Here is a 24,786-nt window from a genome sequence, read left to right on the forward strand (position 1 = left end):
ATTAGAAGTCCTGGCTGTTTTCTGTTTTATGCAAAGAGGGTTTTCCCTTAGCAATAAACGTAGATACCGTCTTTGTGCAGGGATGGTGACTTCTTCCTTGTGTTGGAAAAACAACAACGCTCTTCTCTGCTCCTGGGTCTTGCAAGGATCAGAGACTCCCAAGGCCCAAAGCAGCTTGCAGCTGTTGACATCCCCTCCCTACCTTAGCTTTCCAAAAGTCAAACCCAGCTGGCCACCCCCACACACACACCTACACCCCCCCCCCAGTAGAGCATCTGTACCTCTAAGGCAGCGTCTTCCACAAGAGGAGAGCTACAACAGACCCAAAGCTGGCAGCTGCTGGACAAGAAAAAGGCCTCCTGCGTTAAAGCCGATTATGGGCTGAGCAGGGCAAGTAAAGGAATCAGCAGCAACGTAATCCTGTGGGGCACCCAATAAAGTAAGTCCTGCTTGGCTCCTGGAGCTTTCTCTGAATCGCTGAAAGGCAGCCGAGCAAGCAGTGTGGGGCGGGGTGGTGGAAAGGGGGGACTGGAGACTAAAACATATAAGGAACGGCTGCTGGAATTGGGTATGTCTAGTTGAATGAAGGACGGAGGGGGGACAGGATAGCAGCCTTCCAGTATCTCAGGGGCTGCCCCAAAGGAGAGGCAGTCAAGCTATTCTCCAAAGCGCCTGAAGGCAGGACAAGAAGCAAAGGATGGAAACTGATCAAGGAGAGAAGCAACCTAGAACTAAGGAGAAACTTCCTGACTGTTAGAACAATTAACCAGTGGAACAGCCTGCCTCCAGAAGTTGTGGGTGCTCCAACACTGGAAGTTTTTAAGAAGAGACTGGACAGCCATTTGCCTGAAATGGTATAGGGTTTCCTGCCTGAGCAGGGGGTTGGACTAGATGACCTCCAATGTCCCTTCCAACTTTATTATTATTATTTCCAATTTGTAGATTCCTAGCTAGAAATCACATTTTCAAAGAACAGCAATCAAAAAGGTTTCCTTGTTCTTTGTACGGTATTGTGCCTGGCTGAGGAATTCTGGGAGTCGAAGTCCACAAGTCATCAAAGGGCCACGTTTGAAGATCCCCTGCCTTATACCATTCTCTCCATGCAAACACCAATGATGGAGCATCCGCAGCTTCCAGAGGGAAACCATACCACTAATTGTTCTCACTGTCGGGAAATTTCTCTTTGGTTTTACATGGGTTGGTTTTTTTAAAAAAAAATAATAATAATAATAAAAAAACCACCTCTGGGAGCTGCCCAGAGTTGGCTGAACGATGGGGCGACTACAGATAAATATTTCAAATAATTAAGTCCACCAATACCCGTTCTCCGTGTCCTCCGGCTCCGTGAATTCCGAATGCACCGTGGAATCGACCGCGCTGTCCGTCTCCACTTCGTCGTGCATCTCGGGATGGACCAGCGTGCTGGTGTCCTCATCCGTGAAGGTCTCGCACTCACTGTACGTGCTCTCGGAGCCCATATACGCGCTGTCCGTCACCTCATTGGCCTAGGGAGGGCAAAAAAACGAGAAGCGGGGATTGGTGGCCATCTGCACCGAGCACCACAAAGGAAAAGAAGGTTGCGCGACATCTTTAACAGGAAGCACGTGACCCGCTACAGCAGGGGTGTCAAACTCAATTTCACTGAGGGCCGCATCAACATTGCGGTTGCCCTCAGGGAGCCGGGTGGGTATGGCCTGGGTGGGCGTGGCCTACTGGGTGGGCGTGGCTAGACTGCGTATGGCCTACTGGGTGGGCGTGGCCAGCTCTACATCGTTGGCATCAAGGGTGCCTTTGGGGGCCTGGGCAGGAGTGGGACAGATCTGAGGGTCTCTGGGCCAGGGCCAAGGCAGTGGGGGCCGTTCCCTCACTGTTTCCAGGATGGCTTTGTGGGCCACATGAAACCACTTCGCGGGCCGGATCCGGCCCCCGGGCCTTGTGTTTGACATGTCTGCGCTAGAGCTAGTCCTCGACTTACAACTCCGATGGTGCCCAACATTTCTAAGGCTAAACGAGTTTGGCTCCATTTCATGACCTTGCTGTGAGGTTGAATCACTGCAGTTGTTAAGGTAGCAACTGGTTCATATTTATGACGGTTCCAGTGTCCCCGGGGTCGTGCGATCCCCTTTTTGCAACCTTCCGACAACCCCTTTATACGGCCTTCCTTTCCACAGTGGTAAAGTGAATCTCTGCAGTTGTTAAGTTACCCACACAGTTGTTGTTAAGTGGATCTGGTTTCCCCACTGACTTTGCTTGCCGGAAAGCGTGCCAAAGGGAATCACACCTGACCCCGGGACGCTGAAGCCGTCATAAATGCGTGCCAGTTGCCAAGAGTCTGGATTTGGGCCCACGTGACTTTGGGGATGCTGCAACAGTCGTAAGTGTGAAAGAGGGTCACTTTTTTTCAGGGTCGTTGTAACGTGGTCACTAAATGAACTGTTGTAAGTCAAAGACTACCTGTAGTAACTGGTCTGTGTTTTAGTGCAATGTATGAACCCAGCATCCCTAGTTTGATATAGAGAAGGATGGGCAGAGCCTGGGGACAGAGTCAAGAAGGAATTGGCGTGGAATCCTTACGTTCCCACAAATGGTCTAGATCAGGGGTCCCCAACTCCTGGTCTGTGGACTGGTACTGGGCTGCGGCATGCCAGCAACCGGTCCGCACAAACAAGCGAAGCCCCATCCGCGGGATGCAGGCAGCACACAAAACCACGTACTCCCCTGTCCACAGAAAAACCTCTCTCCACGGAACTGGTCCCTGGTGCTCAAAGGTTGGGGACCTCTGCTTTACAAGCATGGCTATTATAACTAATGGCTGCATTTGCCCTTAACACTAAGCTAGCAATTTAAGGATGGTTTAGCACCCTGGCATTGCCTAGTTCAGGAGTCCCCAACCCCCAGGTCCATGGACCAGTACTGGGCCACAGCATGCCAGCAACTGGTCCACACAAACAAGCAAAGCCTCATCCATTGGATGCAGGCAGCACACAAAACCAGGCCCCCTCCGATCCACAGAAAAACCTCTCTCCACGGAACTGGTCCCTGGTGCCCCAAAGGTTGGGGACCTCTGCTTTACAAGCATGGCTGTTGTAACTATTGGCTGCATTTGCCCTTAACACTAAGCTAGCAATTGAAGGATGGTTTATCGCCCTGGCATTGCCTAGTTCAGGGGTCCCCAACCCCCTATTCGTGGACCAGTACCTGTTCGTGGCATGCCAGCAACCGGTCCGCACAAACAAGCAAAGCCCCATCTGCGGGATGCAGGCAGCACACAAAATCACAGACCTTTCTCCACAGAACCGGTCCCTGGTGCCCAAATGTTTGGGGACCTCTGGTCTAGATCCAAACCGTCTTGAATTCCATTGACACTTTTCTAGTGCCAAGTTAGTGCTGACCATTAGTTGACTAGTTTTTTTTGTGTAGAGGCAGGAGCAATAAATCGTCTTAACATGTGGTCCTGATTGCCTGACATCAACGCAATATGCCACGCTTAACAAAACCATGGCTGAGACAGATTCATGAACCAGATTTAGCGCTCTGTACATTTTCATGAACTGACCCATCAGAATAAATGTTCGTGTGATCTTTGTTGGACAGTTTTGATTTCTCCAGGTCCCAGAGATCCTTCTCAAATTAGGCCATTTTGTCTGCTGTGTGTCTCAATGCACGGGCAACTTGCAAATCTTTATAATTTTAATTTTAGTTTTAATTTTAATTTTAACTGGGGTTTTACTTATACAGGGACGAATGTAATTTGTTAAATTTGTTTTTAACTTTTGTATTTTTGTTTTTAATCACCCTGTAAACCGCCCTGAGTCCTTCGGGAAAGGGCGGTATATAAATGTAATAAAATAAATAAATAAATAAATAACTGCACCGCCAGTCCACCATGGAAATCAGTCATATTATATTTTATAAATATAATATTTATAACTATAAAATCAGGGAGCTGCGAGTCTCAAGGTACCTCTGAAAAGGTATCAGAAACAGCAGCATTTTAAAATGACAATTGGTTCTTGTTAAAAAGCAATTTGAAGGTACTGATTTCAAAGATTAATATAGAATTGAAACCAGAGGGTGTTTGTTTTTTTTCCCTTTTGGGATTGATGGACAAACAGCTGGGGGAAAAAAGTCACAGAGCTTTTTTTTCTTTAAAGGTGGTAACTGCAGCGAGATGATCGTATAAAATTGAAAGATTTGGCACTGTGCCCAACGGAGGAATGATGGGTGAAAATGATGGAACTTGCTGAGATGGTGAGATTTAATTTCTTTGTGAGAGGAAAAAGAGAGAGAAAAGACAATTGCCTATGTTTTATGGTGACTGAAAACCCCCTGTAGATTTTTTGCACGTAACAGGAAAAAAAAATGAACTTATGCTTTACAGTTGTAATGAATAGGCAGGATAGTTTATAAGAAGAAGACAGCTATGCTGTAACCACAGCTAAGTTTATAATTGTATTTATAACTGCTGTAAAGAAGCTCCTTCTATGTTTTTAATTTCTTTTCTATTTCTCTTTTATTTCCCCCTCTTTCTTGAACTTTTAGCTTTCTCTTTGATTTCGTTCTTCTTTTTCATTTTCACCTTACATTAGCTTGCATTCGGTTTGACCTTTTTAAAAGCATCCCTAATAAAATTATACAAAAAAAAAACAACAATTTGGAGGCATTTCTTTCCCCATACTATAAAAACCAATCCTGGAGAAGAGCCTTTTTGTGCCCGAATAGGAGCGAAAAATCTTGCCAATGACTCTTGAAGGACCCCAGGAGGAAACCAAGCTAAACCAAAGCAAACAACCTTATCAGGTTCACCAGGGTGTTGATTTAAAAATAAACCAGGAAAGTCTACTTAAAGGTTAGCAAGACCCCCTCCACTTGGGAGTCAGTGTTGACCAACTGGAAGTCACATGCTCAACGGTCAACTGGAGGAAGGAGAAAATCCCGTAAGGTCACAGCTCAGCTTTGCATTCCGAATAGGGATTTTCGACGGTTAAGCGAGGACTGTCTGTATTCTGAAACCTGCCTCCAGAAGCTGTGGATACTCCAACACTGGAGGTTTTTAAGAAGAGGCTGGACAGCCATTTGTCTGAAATGGTATAGGGTTTCCTGCCTGAGCAGGGGGTTGGACTAGATGACCTCTAAGGTCCCTTCCAGCTTATTATTATTATTATTATTATTATTATTATTATTATTATTATTATTATTATTATTATTATTATTATTATTATTATTATTATTATTATTATTATTATTATTATTATTATTATTATTAAATACGTTTATTCATAAAACATGAAACTCAGTCAACTGAACACTCAAATTGACTGGCACTAATGGTTGACACGGGTTGCTGCCAGCATCCTAGGTATCAACCAGGTATCTCCTTAAAATGTAAGATGTTCCGAGTAGCACAGTTTTTTGTAGCTTTGCTGGAGTTATTGCAGGGAACTGCAATTTTTTGATGTATTTTGCAAAGTTTTTGGACGTAGCTCCCAGTGCCCCGATGACGATGGGTATCACTGTTACGCGTTTCATCCATAATCGCGCAGTTTCGATGGCCAGGTCGCGGTATTTCGTAATTTTTTCCAGTTCTTTTTCTTCGACTCTGGCATCTCCTGGTACAGCGATATCAATCAGCTGTACGCTTCGTTTCTCTACAACTGCGATATCTGGCGGGTTGTGTTCCAAATGGCGATCTGTCTGTATTCGGAAGTCCCACAAGATCTTCACCCTCTCATTCTCGACAACTTTTTCCACCCTGTGTTCCCACGACTTTTCGGACACAGGCAAGTCATATTTTTTACACAATGCCCAGGGATTAGTTTAGCAACTTGATCATGTCTAGCTTATCATCATCATCATCATCATCATCATCATCATCATCATTATTATTATTATTAATTATTATTATTATTATCCTTCTGCACCAGGAGCTTGGGCACACCCATATTTTGCTGCAGTTTCCATCCCGTCAGACTGATGTTTTGTTAAAAGGCCGTTTTGGGTTCCAGAGAGTTGGGGAGGGAGGGAGGGAGGGAGGGAGGGAAGGAGGAAGGAAGGAAGGAAGGAAGGAAGGAAGGAAGGAAGGAAGGAAGGAAGGAAGGAAGGCTGAGGGAGGGGAAAAGCACCTTTGGGCCAAGCGTGACCTGGATGATTGAGACTCTCCATAGAGAGCAGGAAGAGGAAGACCCATGTTTCTCACTTAGAGGACTACTAAAATCGGAGGCTGAAGAGGTGGTGAAACTGTTCCCTAGCTGGCTAAGACGCCTTTGCCCCCAGCTCCTCCATTTACAGCTCCAGGAAGGGCCAGCCATTCTCCTGGGCAGCTGCTTCGTGCCCTTGACAGATTCCACCCCCCCACCCCCAGAAAGGAAGTTTTTGCACGACCAACACTCCTGACTCCACACATTCCGGCTTCCCTGGTAAATCCTTTCTTCCCGCAACTGCGGGATTGTTCAACAAAAGCCTGGGTTCAAAATGAGTGGAGGGGAGAGAGGCAGGACATGGGGGATACGGAGTTCTCGCCTCTCAGAAGTCGAGAGTTATAAAAGAAATAAACCCGAACCCCCCCAAAAAAGGAACTTGGTCCCAATGACAGACACGCTACTTCTCTACTGTACCCCCAAAGTTCTCAGGAAAAAAGAATCCCCAAAAGAGACCTTTCCTACAACCTATGCAGAAACCCAACTCTGGTCATTTATTGTATTCCAACGAGCGACGGCTGTGTGTGCAAAACATGCACCTCAGCAGAACCAGCACAACCCAAAAGGCAAATGAGCCAGTTTGGTCTGATGGTTAAGGCACCAGGTTAAAAGCCAGGAGACGGTGAATTCTAGTCCCGCCTCAGGCATGAAATCCAGCTGGGTGACTCTGGGCCAGTCCCTCTTTCTCTCAGCCCAACCTACCTCCCAGGGTTGTTGTTGTGGGGGAAAAAGGAGGAGGAAGGTTTGCCGCCTTGGGTTATTTGTAAAAAATAATAAAGGCGAGATACAAATAAATGAAATAATCATACTATAAAACATCAACACCTGCTTATCCCAGGTCCTTGAAAAGGACTAAATAGGAGGATTAAAAAAATGCCAAATCCAGTCCGAACATCTGGCTGACTGTTCAATAATAATAATAATAATAATAATAATAATAATAATAATAATAATAATAATAATAATAATAATAATAATAATAATAATAATACCGCGACCTGGCCATCAAAACTGCACGATTATGGATGAAACGTGTAACAGTGATACACATTGTCATCGGGGCACTGGGAACTATGTCCAAAAACTTTGCAAAATACATGAAGAAATTGCAGCTTCCTGCAATAATTCCAGCAAAGCTACAAAAAAACTGGGCTACTCGGAACATCTTACATTTTAAGGAGACACCTGGTTGATAGCTAGGATGCTGGCAGCAACCCGTGTCAACCATTAGTGCCAGTCAATCTGAGTGTTCAGCTGACTGAGTTTCATGTTTTATGAACACAAGTTATATAATAATAATAATTTCGACAACTCATCCCCTGGAATAAAATCGTGAAGTCATCTAATGATAAAAATGAGCTGATTCTATTTTGCCAAATCCAGGACTGCATCAGGAAGAAATGGCAAAGTTTGCTCCCTAAGTTTCTTCAGTTCCTCTTCACCTAGCCAAGGGATCTAAAGACGCCCACCCACCTCGCTTCTAACATTTGATGAGCTTTCGACATTCAGTGGTACAAAAGACGAAAGCTGACGAAGCCTGCAACTTCCCCAATAAATGCCAAGATGTGTTCCCTCCGGGGGGGGGGGGAAACAGCTGTTAACCTTTCCATTTTTAAAATCCAGGACAACAAAAACTGCAAGCAGCGGGGTGCAAGCTCTCTCCCTACACCCAGGTATAGTCCAACAACCTGCTTCTTACACCGAGAGTAGTCCTTTCTATGGATCTTAAAGGTTAACCCCTCCAAAAACCTCCGCGGCGTTCTGACAACACAGACCATTCCCGAATTAATGCGTCGTGGGTTCCCACCACACCTCGACCCACCTCCCACCTCCTAACCAAACTTCACACTCACCAAGCTTAGGACGTTACACCCAGATGCCAACGGAGTCTTTAACTAACCTGGTTCAGCAACTCAGGTAAGCCCGGCTGAAAGTGTTTTCCAACCCTCGTCCGGCGCTGCGTATTTTGCTTATGTATTCCTTCACGTAGCACAGCCCTTTTCCTGACCTCCACCAGACCCACGGTGTGTTAATTCCCCAGCTATTTCAAACCAATGATTTACCTGGACTGCGTCTCGGTGTCCAACTGGCATTTCCCACCCAACCTGTTTCTCCGTTGAACGGAGAGTCAATTCTTCTCTCTCTTTTTTTTTCTCCCCCCACCTTCCCCGCGCCAGCTATGGAACAAGGAAATCCATTTTAAAGTTGCAACTCGCTGTCTAAGCAGATTCAAAGAAACAACATTCCTTTTTCCAAGCAGGATGGGCAGTCCCACAGGCCAGTAACCGGCACAGACTAAGGGTTTTCCAAGTTTACCTTCACTGGGCTTCCTAAAAAGCTGCATTCTGGGCTGGTCGAAGGACCACACAGCCCATCCTAGCAGCCCTGATCAGGATTTTAAGTTGGGGAGTGGCTGGTGGTTACTGGAAGGCTCCGTTTTGGCTGTAAATGCAAAACACTGCTCCTGGATCTGCCTGAAGGGTGAAAGCCACCCGGCTTTCTACTGAACGGAATCGGGAAAAAGGAGGAACATAAGAATCCAGAAATCTGGAACTGGGCAGACCCGCACAAACCAAGCTCGGCACTCTTGAACAGAGTGTTTGTTCCCGAGCAGCTACGGAGGAGATATTCCCTTCCCTCACTTCCTCACTTTCTCTGCCATTTGATCAGAGTCCTTTAATTAAAGGGAGTTTTCTTGGTCTTTGGGACTAAAAAAAAAAGTGGGGGGAGTACAGGCATTGTTCATGAAACTTCCCCATTTCTAGGCATCCAGCGGGGAGCGATGCTTGGGAGAAAAGAGAGAAGTGAAAAAGCAGTGGGCCATCACGTCTGATGGTGGGAAGTCTTCTGAATATTGCTGGACTTGCATGGTGGCTGTTCTTCTGGCAAGGAAGGCTGTTCATGTTTTGATCCATCCCAAATTAGATAAGCCTGCCGGAACATTCAACATTCTACCTGGGGGGAGGGAATTTGGGGGGCACAGGAGGGAGGGACCACCTGATGGGTGGAGATCGAGCAGAATGACATGGTGCAGATCCCTTCAGCCAAAGAGGCCCTATAAACCTGATTCAAGGTGCTGGTGATGACCTATAAAGCCCTAAATGGCATGGGTCCGGATTACCTTAGGGAGCACCTGCTGCCAGTATCAACTTCCCATCGTCCTGTGCGCGCCCACAGGAAGGGCCTCCTTAGGGTTCCGCCAGTTAGAGATTGCCGGCGGGTCATTCCCAGGGGGAGGGCGTTCTCTGTGAGTGCGCCCGCCCTTTGGAACGAACTGCCGATGGAGCTTCGGACTGCCCCCGACCTTCGCTCGTTTTGCCGGGACTTAAAAACCTAGTTGTTTGAATTGTCTGGCCTGGACTGAGGGATTTTAAATTAAATTAATTTTAAATTTCAATTTTAACGTTATCTTAATTTTGTGGGCTTGTATTAATTTAATTCTATTTTATTCTCTCTTTTTGTATTGTTTTTAACTTGCCCTGTGAACCGCCCTGAGTCCTTCGGGAATAGGGCGGTATATAAATTCAATTAATAAAATAAAATAAATAAATGTTCCTGAGACTTTGGTGCTGAATCCATCAAGGACCCCGTTCCCTGGCTATATTGCTAACTAGCCAGGTATCCTGGTTGCTGTTTTGGATGTTTCTATTGTTGTTGTTGTTGTTGTTGTTATAAAATGTTTTTAGTATTTTAATTGCAACAGATTTTTTTTTGAATTGCAAGCCGCCCAGAGGGAGGAAGGAAGGGAGGGAGGGAGGGAGGGAAGGAAGGAAGGAAGGAAGGAAGGAAGGAAGGAAGGAAGGAAGGAAGGAAGGAAGGAAGGAAGGAAGGATGGATTGAGGGCATCCTATGTTGATGGACTGGTTTTGTTGCAAGTCCTTCTGAGTTTCACACACATCTCTTTTGAATAAGCTATACCCACAGCAATGGACTTTGCACACTCTTGACAGCTTCTATGCTCGTGAGCTGTTCCAAAGTCCTGAAACGTCTTTGAAGAAAATCAAGTAAATATTAACTTTCCACAAATAGGGCATGCATGCCTGGTCAAGTTAATCCCAAACCTGGCCACATCTTGCTGCATTCATCCAGACCTATTCTGTCCATCTGGCAGTAAGAACTAGTCTTGATTCTTCCCTGGGAGCTTATGAATAAGGCCTGTTGACAGCACCCACTACTCACAGGCAAACTTCTCTTATAAATGGAGGTTCTCTTTAGCTGCTGTAGCTAACAGCTATTAACAGTAATAGTAATATGAATGGATTAAATATTAATTATAAGGCAGGAGGCGCCTCTCGCTATTTGGGACCAATGCTGGGTGCACCTCTCTCGCCAATCCAATATATCTAGTGAAGAGGTGATGTATAACTTAAAAGATTAATACATTTCTTATCTCCTAAAAATTTTGAGGCACACAATCCACCATCAGATTATGGACTCTGTCTCCCAATTAAATCGTTTGCAACTGACAATGTGTGATCCACAAACTCTTCGGTGGTCCATAAATTAGTTCCTTTTCAAGAGGCTGCAAGGTCCCTTGCTGTTTCTGTTCAAAAGAGTATTATTTCCCGCAAACAGTTATAAGTAAATCCAACTTTCCTTTAACAATTTCCATCCACTCAACTCTCTGGATTTCCTCCACTGTTTGTTTTGTTTTTCAGCTCTTGGTTCAGGCATTTCCAGATATTACAGACAGATAATTGTACAGTTGTTTCACACACTGGCGTTCAGACAGTTGCTGACTTTATTCTACTGTATCTTTGCAGTTTCTGGATGATCACTGAGATCAGATACCTTGGACAGCCAGCAGAGGGCAGCATTGCCCACTCAGAAAATTTGGATTATTTTTTTTTAAAACTCTTCAAAAACCTTTTCCCCCCTTTTCCCCTGGTTACTACGGTACCTATTATAGGTAGTCCTTGACTTACAAGCACAATTGAGTCCAACATTTCTGTTGTTAAGTGAGACATTTGTTAAGTGAGTTTTGCCCCATTTTACAACCTTTCTTGCCACAGTTGTTAAGTGAATCACCACAGTGGATAACTTAGTAACACGGTTGTTAAGTGAATCTGGCTTCCCCACTGATTTTGCTTGTCAAAAGGTCGCAAAAGGAGATCCCAGGACCTTGGGACACAGCAACGGTCATAAGTACGAGTCAGCTGCCAAGCCTCTGAGTTTTGATCCCACCATGATCATGAGGATGCTACAAAAGTCCTAAGTGTGAAAAATGGTCACGTCACTTTTTTTCAGTACCGTTATAACTTTGAACAGTCACTAAATGAACTACTGTAAGTCAAGGACTACCTGGGGTTTGTGTTAGTTTCATTTTTCCCCCACCGGGGAACCTCTTCCAAAATTGCTTCCTAGCCTCCTAATGTTGTTGTTGTTAGTTGCGAAGTCGTGTCCGACCCATCGCGACCCCATGGACAACGTTCCTCCAGGCCTTCCTGTCCTCTACCATCTTCTGGAGTCCTTTTAAGCTCACGCCTCCTGCTTCAGTGACTCCATCCAGCCACCTCATTCTCCGTCGTCCCCTTCTTCTCTTGCCCTCCACCTTTCCCAGCATTAGGCTCTTCTCCAGTGAGTCCTTCCTTCTCATTAGGTGGCCAAAGGATTTGAGTTTCAGCTTCAGGATCTGGCCTTCTAAAAGAGCGGTCAGGGTTGATCTCCTCTAGGACTGACCGGTTTGATCGCCTTGCAGTCCAAGAGACTCGCAGGAGTCTTCTCCAGCACCGTAGTTCAAAGGCCTCGATTCTAGCCTCCTAATAAAAGGTAAAGGTTCCCCCGCACATGCGTGCTAGTCGTTTCCAACTCTAGGGGCCAGTACTCATCTCCGTTTCAAAGCCGAAGAGCCAGCGCTTGTCCAAGGACGTCTCCGTGGTCATGTGGCCGGCATGACTAGACGCCAGAGGCGCACGGAACACTGTTACCTTCCCACTTTAGTGGTCCCTATTTTTCTACTTGCATTTTTACGTGCTTTCGAACTGCTAGGTTGGCAGAAGCTGGGACGAGTAACAGGCGCTCACTCTGTTACGCGGCACTCGGGACTCTACCCGCCAAACTGCCGACCTTCTGATCGACGAGCTCAGCGTCCTAACCCACTGAGCCACCGCGTCCCTTAGCCTCCTAATACTTACAGCTATTTAATCCTTACTAATATCCTGTATTTTTCAGGATTTCGATTCTCAAAGGACCAAATTTCAATGGTCTTAATGAGTAGGCAAGGAAAAAATTAAACAGAACAGGGCCTGACCTGTCTACTCGGCTAAACCCCACCCATGAGATAACTCAAGGAACTTTGAAGAGCCTCTTCCTAAAACACTAGACAAAAATGATCCCAGCCAAGAGCTACATTTGAGGGACCTACAACTGTGTGAGTGTGGAAACACCAGCAGGAGAGGAAAACCTATCCTGGAACCTTCTCCACAAAAGCAAGAGGAGGGCCATCACTTTCTCACCAGTAGTAGCCCACATGCTTAGCCAGGCACAGTACTGTCTCATTATAAAGAATTTAAGTATTTCATTATATTTGATGAGCTTTTAATGAGGGTGAAGGGGAGGGAAGCTGGGGGGTTGGCCTTCTGCTTTATCAGAAGCTTTTATCGCATAGCACCCAGATCTGTGAAATTGATGCTATAAAACTGGTGTAAAAGAAGCATAAATAAATTAATCTGCTTTGTTTCCAGCCTGTGCCCATATGTGGAGTTCTCGACTTGCGACAACTGGACCAGAATTTCTGTTGATTTAGGGGGAAGGTGTGGCAGAACCTGGGGCTGGAGTGAAAAGAGGAATCAGCCTAGAATCCCTACGTAGCCACCAGCAAGCTAAGTCCACCCCCAACACACACACTTGAACTCCATTGTCCCTTATCTAACTTCTAGCAGGTGCTAATCTAAGTTGAGAAGGTTCCTGTGCAACAGGCTGTTTAGCAATAAATCAGTTTATTTGGACCTTCTCTGACTTTTCACGCCTATCGCTTGATTAAGTGAGTCAGCAGGACATTACAATCTTTTTTTGCCGCAACTTGATAGCCTATAATCAATAAAAGGGAAACAGCCCGTTCTTCTCAGCAGAGCAAAAAGAAACCATAAATATGGGCTGAAGTGATGAAAAGAAAAAGGCTTCTCTTTATAGCTAACTCTCTCAAGAGACAGGTATGCACACACTGGATTTACTTTATCACTCCACACTTTTCTATATTTGCAAGCCGGCTTGCTTTCTCCGCCTCTGTTCATTAGCCCACATAACTGCCTTCCATGAAATTATTCCAATTCTGCCCATTCATGGCACCCAGGGATAAGACGTCTGATTGTTGCTTGGCCTCCAGGGTTAAAAGTCAGTTCAAAAGGTTATTGGCCCAAACTTTTCTCCTTACATATCCCTGCTATAGGTCAGAGGCTACCTAATAAAACAGGAGTAGGCAAAAAACAACAACATAGTCCTCAATTTAGGACTGATAACTTAGCAACCATTCAAAAGCATAGCTTTGCCGTAACATTTTGCAGAAAGAAAAAAAAATAAATCTTTATTCTCTATCAATACTGTAGTTTATTCATTGCAACTGTACTGGGGCTGTGCATGTTAGTGCATGCCTTGCAGCTCACTATGTCCAGTAATTATAAACTCTACCTGCTCCCAGTCAGGATTTAGGAAATAAGCTATAATTCAGTGAAGGAATGTCTGCTATGCCCAGGTTTAATCCCTGACAATCCCAGTTGATAGACAAGAGCAGGAAAGGCCTTTTTGGCCTGGGGGATCTCACCAGATATGCCAAAGTCTGGTCTCAAAACACGAAGAGGAAAAACCTGTTTTTTCTCAATTTTCACAGTACCGCGTTCTCATTAAAACTCCACACTGCTGTGTTGATTTTCTACTTAATTCAAGCCTTGGTTTTCTGTTACTCACAATAATCAGTTCCCAAATCACTTCGTACAATACACTTGGCTAATTAAGCCATTCAAAAATTCAGAAACCCAGATTGTTGGGGGCCATAGGCTGACTCTGTAAATCACTTAAGAGAGGGCTGTAAAGCACCGTGAAGCGGTATATAAGTCTAAGTGCTGCTACCGCTACAGAAATCTTTCAGAAGCTATGGGAGATAAGGTCCACCTTAAGCATCATCCACCTTCTCTCACCTTCTCTAAAGCAGCCAATGAGACGCACTTAAGCCAACAGAAATGACCCAGAGTCATTGGGTGGGTATGTTTTCGCTTACCTCGTAGGTCACGAAGTCATCAAATTCATCAGCGCACGCAGAAGGCGGGTCATCGGGAGCATACCCCATTGGGCAGAGCTGACTGTCTGGATCTGTTGGCGGAAGAGCAGAGGAAAGTAATTTGCAAAGAGAAAGATCCCTGAAAGAATTCTTGGATCACAACTGTGGCTCCAATGAATGAGAGCTAGATTAGTGTAAAGCCAAGTCTTCCAACTTGTCAACAAAAGTGCGTATAGTCAAGGCTATGGTCTTCCCAGTTGCAATGTATGGCAGTGAAAGCTGGACCATAAGAAAGGCTGAGCGCCAAAGAATTGAAGCCTTTGAACTATGGTGCTGGAGAAGACTCCTGCGAGTCCCTTGGACTGCAAGGCGATCAAACCGGTCGGTCCTAGAGGAGATCAACCCTGACTGCTCTTTAGAAGGCCAGATCCTGAAGCTAAAACTCAAATCCTTTGGCCACCTAATGAGAAGGAAGGACTCACTGGAGAAGAGCCTAATGCTGGGAAAGGTTGAGGGCAAGAGAAGAAGGGGACGACAGAGAAGGAGGTGGCTGGATGGAGTCACTGAAGCAGGAGGCCTGAGCTTAAATGGACTCCAGAAGATGGTAGAGGACAGGAAGGCCTGGAGGAACGTTGTCCATAGGGTCGCGATGGGTCGGACACGACTTCGCAGCTAACAACAACAACAAAGTCTTCCAACTTGGCCCTTTTATGACTTGTGAACTTTAATTCCCAGAATTCCTCAGCCAGGCATGCAAACCCCACTCCCTTCTAGCACTGATGAAGTTACATAGTTTGGTCATGAAACGTCAACTTACGACTGGATTTTGCAGCATCCCTGTGGATCACAATCCAGACACTTGCCAATAGACTCATATTTACAACGGCCGCCGTGTCCTGGGGTCAGGTGATCCCCTTTTGTGACCTTTGTGAGAAGCAAAGTCAGCGGGGAGGCCACATTTACTTCACCACTGTGTTGCTAACTTAATAAGCGCAGCGATTCACTTAACAACTGTGGCAAGAAAGGCTGTGAAGTGAGGCAAAAACCTACTTAACAACTGACTTGTTTAGCAACAGATATTTTGGGCTCAATTGGCGCCCCAAGTTGAAACTACCTCTCAGAAGAACATTTATAAAACACAAAGGAGGGAGTCTTCGGCTCATCATTTGGAATTGTCCACCCACTGAAAAGGGTGATTTTTTTTAAACTGGTCAGGCCACTATGACTCCCCCCCCCCTGCTTTTTGTGAGAGACCCACTAAATTTTTTCAAAACCTCCGACTTGCCCACCACACCAAAAAAAGCTAGAAGCCCACTAGGTTGCTTCCAAGGTGCCAGAAACAAGAACTGCATGGGAGTTGAATTAATAATAATAAAAAAGAAGAAGTAATGATAGAGTTCCATCAGCCAAAGTTAATTCCGGTGAGCTTCACAGAAAAATACAGATTCTCCTTTTCTCTGTAGAGAATTTGTACACGAAGGCCTGCCAATCGCAGCGGTTGGGTTAACAAAGCATACTTAATGCAACCATTCGACACAAACCATGCCTGGATTAGATATTGGGGAAACAATTGGCCCCCAAACTTTCCTTTACATTCTTCAGCGGGGATTTTTTAAGCCACATGTGCTGTCTATGCAAATTATTCCCTTCCATGAAGCCGTCCACATTCCAATTTAGCAACTCAGGAAAAAATAATAGGAAGCATTTCTTCGAGCAAAATTTATGCTAAGCGGCAGAGCTATTTAAAAAACAGCCTCCTCCTTTTTTTTTTGAGACACCACAAAGATGACTCACAAAGAATCTCATCACAGCATTTTTCTAAGTCCAGTCCCAGAATGCCCTGGGAGAGAGCACGGCAGTGCAACCATTACAAAAATCACAGCGCTGCCCGGGTTGTGCTTCAATACGGGCAATCCTTGACTTACGACCACAATTGAGCCCCAGACTTCTGTTGCTAAGCGAGACAGTTGTTGTGAGTTTTGCCCCGTTTTACTACCCTTTTTGCCACACTTCAGTGAGTCATTGCAGTTGTTAAGTTAGTGACACGGTTGTTAAGTGAACCTGACTTCCCCCATCGACTTGTCTGATGGTCGCAGGAGGGGATCACATGACCCCGGGATGCTGCGACCGTCATAAATATGAGCCAGTTGCCAAGTGTCGGAATTTTGATCATGTGACCGCGGGGAGGCTGCGACGGTCGTGTGAAAAACAGTCATAAGTCATTTTTTTCCAGTGCTGTTGCAACTCTGAAGGGTCACTAAATGAATGATGTGATAAGTTGTGGACTATCTGTATTTTGCTGCCCACCTTAATTTACTCCTTTTGTTTTGTTCCTACAAATCCTCAAGGAATTCCCTACTGTGCAGGCCCCCGATACATCATTTTGATTGCTCGCAATCCAACAATCGCAGCCTCTTCGGGGAGCTGCAACTGGGAAAGAGTGAGGAATGCGATCATGTGAGAAACCGCCCCACCCACCTCCATGCTGCCGCCTAAACAATACTGAGCAAGCTCAACACACCACTACCAACTCATTCCCCCTCCAGCCACCCACCCGGGGCAACTGCAGATGGTGCGTTGTACATCTTCGTGGTTGCTAAGGAGAAGCTTGCAACTCAACTCTCCAGTACAATATCCACAGGATTGTGCTTCTGCCCAAAGGAACAATTAAAAAAAAAACCAACAACCCAGAGCATTCACACCCCCTCCAATCCTTAGTCGCACCACACAACTCACAAAAGCCCGTCTTCACACTAAGCAGACCAGAAGCACAGTAATTGCAATAGCAAGAAGGAAAACTAGAATATCTTCCCTTCATTCTAGCCAAACGCCTCGCTTAATAAGCATCCATTCAATGACCATTTGAAATTCACAACTGTGCTGAATGAGTGGTACTTAATGACAGCATCCAAAGCAGCATCCATGTAACCATCGTCTAAATTTGGACAGGGACCAGCCCACATTTCCAACTGTCTTCGCATCCCATAGTCATGTGATCAGCATTGGACACCTTCCCTGCCAGCTTCCGACGAATAACATCCATGGGGAAGTCAGCAGGAAGCCACAAGTCTCTTAATGACCCTAAGGTCCTTGCTTAAGGACCACCACAAAAATGCCACTTCAGTCGTCACGGTCACGTGGGGGGGGCTGTCTTCACTTAATTGCCACGTTGCTCAACAACGAAGTGTCTCGTCCCAGTTAGGGTTATTAAGGCTATCTGTAGTTTTCTGGGCCACAAGACAGATGCAACCAACCGGCCACATTATTTTCTTCCCGAAATGTTCACCTTTTACCTTCTCAAGCTAGCCTGTAGCTTAGACATTTCCTGGTGGCATCCTATTTGATATTAACAAGGTCAGACTCTGATTAGCATTTGAGCCCAGAGAAGGCCGAGCAGGTAGTGCCACCTGCTGAGATAAGATAAAATGTCCTTCAAAGCAAGCTCCGCTGCTGGCAACCTCACGGAACACCCATGCCCCCTTCTCGCACGCACTCTGTTCCAGTCTTCTGCCGAGATGATTGACTTCCTAGATGGGTCTGTATATTCCTGATAGTTCCTGGAGGTATTCCACCCAAACGTTAAACCCCTCCAGCCTTGCTTAGCTCCCAAGTCTACCCAAAGTCCACAAGAAGCTGCTTCCTAACAGATCATACAGATCTCCCAGTCCTTGGAGATTAAATATACTGTATCAGATGAAATCAAGACGCATCGTGGTTTCCCAACTAAGTAATCAAAACCAAAGGAAAACCAAATCCTAATGTTGCATGCGTTCATTCTCTCTTACCCTCTCTCTGTCTCTCTGTCTCTCTCTCTCTCTCTCTCTCTCACACACACACACACACACACACACACACACACACAAGACCTAGCTAAATCATCCATTTATTCTCATCTGATAGTAGCCATTTAGTCTGAAACACTGTGGATGACAGCGGATGCCAAGCCTAATTAGTTATTCCAGACGAACACGTCTCCGCTGGGAGAATATGGAAGAGGACACTTTACGTCCTCAATTACAGGGGTCCCAAACCCCTGGGCTGTGGATCAGTACAGATGTGTGGCCTGTTAGGAAGTGGGCTGCCCAGCTGGAGGTGAGCAGCAGGCAAGCAAAACTGCACACGCCCGGGATCTAGGTTGCACGTTCCTGCTTCTCCCCCCCACCCCACCCACCCCCCCCGGGTCCGTGGAAAAATTGTCTTCCACGAAACCAGTCCTTCATGGTTGGTGACTACTGCTTTACTCCTAGCCTGGATGGTGTGTTTAAAGATAGAAGGATTTTCAGGCTTTGTCCAGTCTTGGCTTAGCAGATCGTTATGAAAACGGGGACTCTGGTTTAAAATTACGCAAGGTTTGTTGTAACAAGCCAGATGCATAAAAATATGACCTGAAGACCCCCCCCAAACCTTGGCCAGTTGCCCCCAAAATTGGGGTGCACTCGCCTTCCTAATCCAACGGAATGGGAATAGGCTTGGTCTTCCACTCTGTTCGTCTTGCTTTAAAGAGCCGTGAATGTTCACGAAATGGGCTTAGAATGTATGTTACTTATGTATAAGGGTGTAGGTTTATACATATGTTGTATAGAGTACGCTTTAAATGTGTTATGTATGTGTACACTTTGAGAGGAAGCAACTAAATTTCATTTTTAAGGTGTGCCATTGTGCCCACAGAGAAAAAAAATGACCATAAAGGTGATCTATCTATCTATATCCCATCAATCTGATGAAACTCCTCCCAAATGAGAATCTTGGAGAAATAGGAAGGACTTCTTCCAAGTTGTGGATCCTTCTGATCCACCTGTATAAAAAGAAACCCACCTCCTTTTCTGATTGCAGAAATCCCTCGACAGAAATCTTCAAAGCTGATCACGCCAAGCCCAGTGGGGTCCAGGAACTTGGTTAAATCCTTCACCTGCAAACAGAGACACACATCAGACTTCCCATGCTATAGATTAAAATTTCATTCAAGCTTCAGCCTTGCACAGTGAATTTCGGCTTTTCCGAAACAATCCCAACAACTGGCATAAAACGTGCTTCAGGTTCATAAAGATAAATGAACACAAAGGGCTGCAATTTGCACTCATTAGATAATCACGTACACAATGACTTACCGTAAATGACATCAATTTCATTTAAAAGACACCCCGATCCAAAAGGCACCCGCTTTCTCTCCAATTAGTCCATAAAATCAAGCTTCGACTGAAGTCAAATGGATTTCTCTCTCCTTTTGTGTGTGTGTGTGTGTTATTTTAATGAACTATATCAATGTTGCCTTGGACAGAAATAATGAATGTGCATATTTAAGTTGGCATTATCTTTCCTTAAATTTACAGTTATTATACTCCCAATATGTGCATTTCCTCCTAATTGTAGCACTGGTGCAGTTAGCAAATTTTTGTTTGATAGATTTGTTACTATTGCCAATGTTTTGTTGAGATATTGTTTTTCTGCATAAGCAAAAACTTCTCAAATGACTAAGGTAGTTCTTGACTTACAGTTCGTTTAGTGACCGCTTGAAGTTACAATGGCACTGGGGAAAAAATGACTTATGACCATTTTTCACACTTATGACCCTTGCAGCATCACCATCGTCATGGGACCAAAATTTGGATGCTTGGAAACTGACTGGTACTGACGATCGTTGCAGCATCTCTGTAGTCAAGTGATCAAAATTTGAATGTTTGGCAACTGACATGTACTTATGACGGTTGCAGCGTACCGGGGGTCACATGATCTCCTTTTGTGTCTTTCTGACAAGCAAAGTCAATGGGGGAAGCCAGATTCACTTAACAACTGTGTTCCTAACTTAACACCTGCAGCGATTCACTTAACAACCGTGGCAAGCAAGGTCATAAAACAGGGCAAAACTCACTTAACTGTCTCGCTTAGTAACAGAAATTTTGGGGTCAATTGTGGTCGTAAGTAGAGGACTCCCTGTGCCTAACGATCGGAGCAGTGTTCTCATGCCAGAATAACCGTGGTTTCAGGCTGTGTAGGGTGTTCTGTGAACCCAGCGGATGGGTTATTAAACCCTGATTCATGGCTTGTTGTGCAAACCCAATCAAGCCTGACTTCATCTAAAAAACAGATGATTAAAGAGGAAGGCAGATTAATCACCAGCCTAGTGTGATTGTGAAGATGCCATGCACACAACCTCACTTCAGCCATGAATTAAAAAGGGTGGATTATGCCTCCCTTAGTAATTGGGGGATCATCCTGGCCAATTACTGTATGGATTACTGTAGCTAACAGCTGCAAAGCTTTGAAACATATTACATAAATAGTGAGAAATCATGAAACGATGACAGCCAGAATGTGCCCCCCCTCTTCTTAAACATGCAAGCATTTTCATTATAATGTCCTTCAAAAAATATTTTGATTGCAGAGGCTTTGCTGGAAGAATAGGCAATTTGTCAGGATTCCCCAATTATAGGGACTTTATAGTAAAAACAACAACAACAACCCCACGAGTCTGCAGCTGTAGATAATAACACTTTTATAATGCTTGCAGCAATTAGTGGGGAGGGAAAAGATGGAGAGAAGAGGAAAAATCACAGGTTAGGAGACTGGGAGGAGAGACAGACCAGTAGCAGAAAAGAGATATAATTAGCTTTTTTTTTTTTTGAACTATTCCAATTCTGCATAATGGGGCAAAAGAGAACCCAGAGCTTCCCATAGGGGCCACACAAACAAATAGAAAAGATGCAATGTTTTCATTCAGGCTCCCCCCCCCCACTCCTCCAATCTGGAGATTGTGGGCTTTTCCCTGTATTTGTGCTGAACAATGGCACAAATGTGCCCAAACACCCTTATTACAATATATTAAATTGTAACATATGCTTTTGAATTGCCAGCTGCCCAGACTCTTTGCTGAAAGAGGCGCCTACAAAAAAAAATCAAATAAATAAAATAATACAATAATACAATACAATGCAATACCATAATAAATAAAATGAAATAATAAAATATAATATAATATAAAATAAAATACAATAATAAAATAAAATAATAAAATAATAATAAAATAAAATAATATAAAATATAAAGTAAAATAAAATAAAATAAGGTCTTCAACCTTCAACTGTTCGTTTAGTGACTATCCAGAGTTACAAAAGCTCCGAAAAAAGTGCCTTGTGACTGTTTTTCACACTTAACAACCACTGCAGCATCCCCGTGGTCACGTGATCAAAGATTCAAAGGCTTGGCTATTGATTCATATTTATGACGGTTATGCAGTGTCCCCGTGTGTGTGTGTGTGTGTGTGTGTGTGTGTGTGTGTGTGTGTGTGACGTGATCCCCTTTTGCTACCTTCTGACAAGCGAAGTCAATGGGGGGAAGCCAGATCCACTTAACAACGGAGTTACTAACTTATCAGCCGCAGTGATTCACTTAAACCACGGCAGCAAGAAGAGTCATAAAAATGGGGCAAAGCTCATTTAGCGGGTGTCTCACTTAGCAGACGTTTTGGGCCCCACTGTGGTTGTAAGCCAAGGACCCCCTGTGAATCCTTATCAGCCTCCGAGGACGCCATAAGAAAAATTCCGTGGCTCCGATTCAAAAACCAAGTTAAGCCATCCAAGTTAAAAACAACCTCTGGGGCAGATCTCTGCGTGTCCCCCCGGAGAGAGTGGGGTGAAAAATTGTGCCCCATGTTTGCATTGTAGGGGAAGGGATCAAGGACCACTGTGGAGGTCATTAGCTTTGCAGATGCTCAAGGCCCCCACTTGACCCCTAGCATTCCTGACCCCCTTCTGCAAACAGAACCTGGTCTTGTCTCCTTTTGTGTGTGGGGGGGAGGGGGGAGCGTGGGCCTCAACAGGCCATGCAAAGCCTGGCAAAGCCATCAAGGGGTCAGAGGTGGTGGCCCTTGTCCCTGACATGCATTGCTTAGTTCTGTGGCGACCCACGGAACAAAAATGAGAAGGTGACTCATTTCAGCCTTCACAAATGCTGTCTGTCTCAGCATCTTTCCCATCATGTTTTAACTCTGCAAACAGAAAGCGTCGACGGAAAACCAGGTTGACCACATAACTCGTTACATAGCGCATCAGCTGGGGAAAAAAAAGTGGGGTACAGATCTTACTGTTCTTTTGATTCTTCTGTGGAAAGTTTTGCTTGCAAAAAGCAAAATCCAAAGGAACTTCTTCAAACCAGGAAATTGGTGGTTTTCAAGATGACGCATCTCTTAAACAACAGTTACAGCAAAAGCATCCATCCATCCATCCATCCCTATCTCTATGTATCTTATATCTCTCTATATTTATCGTCTATCTCTCCATCTCTATCTATCTCTATTATCTATATATCATCTCTCATTTATCTCTATCTATCCATCTATCTATATCCATCTCTCCATCCATCCCTCCATCCCTCCATCCCTCCATCTCTCCACCCACCCACCCACCCACCCACCTACCTACCTACCTACCTACCTACCTACCTACCTACCTATCAATCAATCTATCTATCTATCTATCTATCTATCTATCTATCTATCTATCTATCTATCTATCTATCTATCTATCTATCTATCACGATGCTAATGAACACAATACAGACTACAACTTAGGTCCCCATGCTGGTCCTCAAAGAAAAAGATGTGAGACAAAATTCTGTCAGTAACGATTCAGCAGTAAGTTCATGGCTGAGATTTGGTTTGAATCTGAGCTTGTCCAACTCCTTACTGCATTCACACATCACACTCAACTACAATAAAGCTCGTTTGGCTTTGAGTTACTGTGTGGTGCAGAACCTAGCCTGAGTGGTGCAACACCATGCTTTAGGGATCTAGGGGTAGTGGGAACCCCGCCCATGGTCGCTGCTTCAATAAGCTATGGTTGAAGCATGGCTTAGTGAAAGAGGAGCACCAATCTCTTTGATGACAACACAAGAGCGGAAAGTAAAGAGGGAGGAAGAAAAAAGAAAAGACGACCTCCGGGAAATGCCAGACATAATGAAAACCAGGACCTCAGAGACGTTGATGTGCGCTCAAAGGCAAGTCCATTAGCAAAATTAATGTCATGCAAGCACACTAACAACATCCATAGGGGTTGCTTAGCTCCTAATGAGATGCCATGATGCTTATCCAAGCTTTATCCTAAAGTGGTTTTCTCGGATAGCAGGACCAAGGGGCACCATTTTTTGTCCAAGGCTGCCAGCACCGCAGGCTGAAATCCACTCTACGTGCCGCGCAGGAAGAAACGCATTCAAGAGTGAATGTTCATACAACTAACACTGGTTCTATTCTTAGATACTGTGGAACATAGCCTATTTTTTAGAATATAAAGCAGCACTTGGCAGTGTGCCCTCCAGTGTGGACAATTACGGGTAAGCCCTCATTCAGCAATCACGACGACGACTGGTCACTTGGTCATTAAGTGAAGCGTGATTGCACGAACGAACTTAGCTCACCTTTGCTTTACAGCTCTGTGAAGGTCATAAATGCGAGGACTGTTGCAGAATTACTTTTTAATCACCGTTGTCCTTGCCAGTGGTGGTTGCATGAGGCATGGCGAGGACCTCCCTTTATAGTGCTCTGGGTCCCTGTTAGACTACATCTGTAGACAAGCTTCAGCAACACTACCATATCTGAAGGGATCTTGTCATGTACGGCCTCCAAAACCACAAAGGCAACACTATCCTAGCTACAGGAAATCGAGTTATCCCGGATACAGCGGTGGGATTCAAACGTGTGAACAACTGGTTCTCTGCATGGATGCCGCTTCCGGAAGTCCATTCTGAGCCCGGGCAACCAAAAATTAGCTACCGGTTCTGCCGGAGTGGTGTGAACCGGCTGAATCCCACCACTGTCCTGATACCACAATGCACAGCATTTGCTTGATAACCAGATGGTAGCTTGGGGCTTACAGGATTTGAAGAAACTCTCCTATCATGATCCTCTTGAAGATACTTTATAAGGACTTTATCAACAATGGAACACTGTACATTGAACATTGAAATTCCCTTCCCTGCCCAAACATGGTTTGGCGTGAACTCCAGTTCCTCAAATAGGAAGCTATGTAAATTTCAAGACACACACACACACACCCAAATAGCTTACTTCTTTTTTAGTAGAAAGAAATTACTTGGATGGACATGTGGATCCAGTCATAGATTACATCCTCAAGGAAGACACCAATATCACCATGACCAAGCTCGGAATCCGTTCAGAAGTCAACTTGTCCCTCTATTGCTAATTAAGCAGATTGGGACATTCACCCAGACTTTATGGTGACTGACCTTTTCCCATTACAAAAACAATTCATTATTCTTAAAAAGTGAACCACTGGTGTGATTGATTAGCCAGGGTTCCATGACGGAGCTGAGCTAAAACTCATTTTGTTTCTTTGCGGCTAGAGTACAGTTTGTTAAGTACCCAAC

General features: G+C 44.8%; 1 protein-coding gene across 3 annotated transcripts in view; it reads right to left on the minus strand.

Moving 5' to 3' along the window:
• Positions 1 to 24,786, minus strand: part of RAB11FIP3 (RAB11 family interacting protein 3) — an 85,196-nt gene that overhangs the window by 30,490 nt on the left and 29,920 nt on the right. For all 3 annotated transcript variants that reach the window (XM_081338375.1, XM_081338376.1, XM_081338374.1), the window contains exons 2-4: positions 19,225 to 19,318; positions 14,410 to 14,501; positions 1,321 to 1,505 (exon numbers count right to left, since the gene is read on the minus strand). In XM_081338375.1, the coding sequence (XP_081194501.1) occupies positions 1,321 to 1,505; positions 14,410 to 14,501; positions 19,225 to 19,318 (371 nt within the window). The remainder of the gene's footprint in view (positions 1 to 1,320; positions 1,506 to 14,409; positions 14,502 to 19,224; positions 19,319 to 24,786) is intronic.

The sequence above is a fragment of the Vipera berus genome (genome assembly GCF_964194415.1).
Source record: "Vipera berus genome assembly, chromosome: 13".
Taxonomy (NCBI): domain Eukaryota; kingdom Metazoa; phylum Chordata; class Lepidosauria; order Squamata; family Viperidae; genus Vipera; species Vipera berus.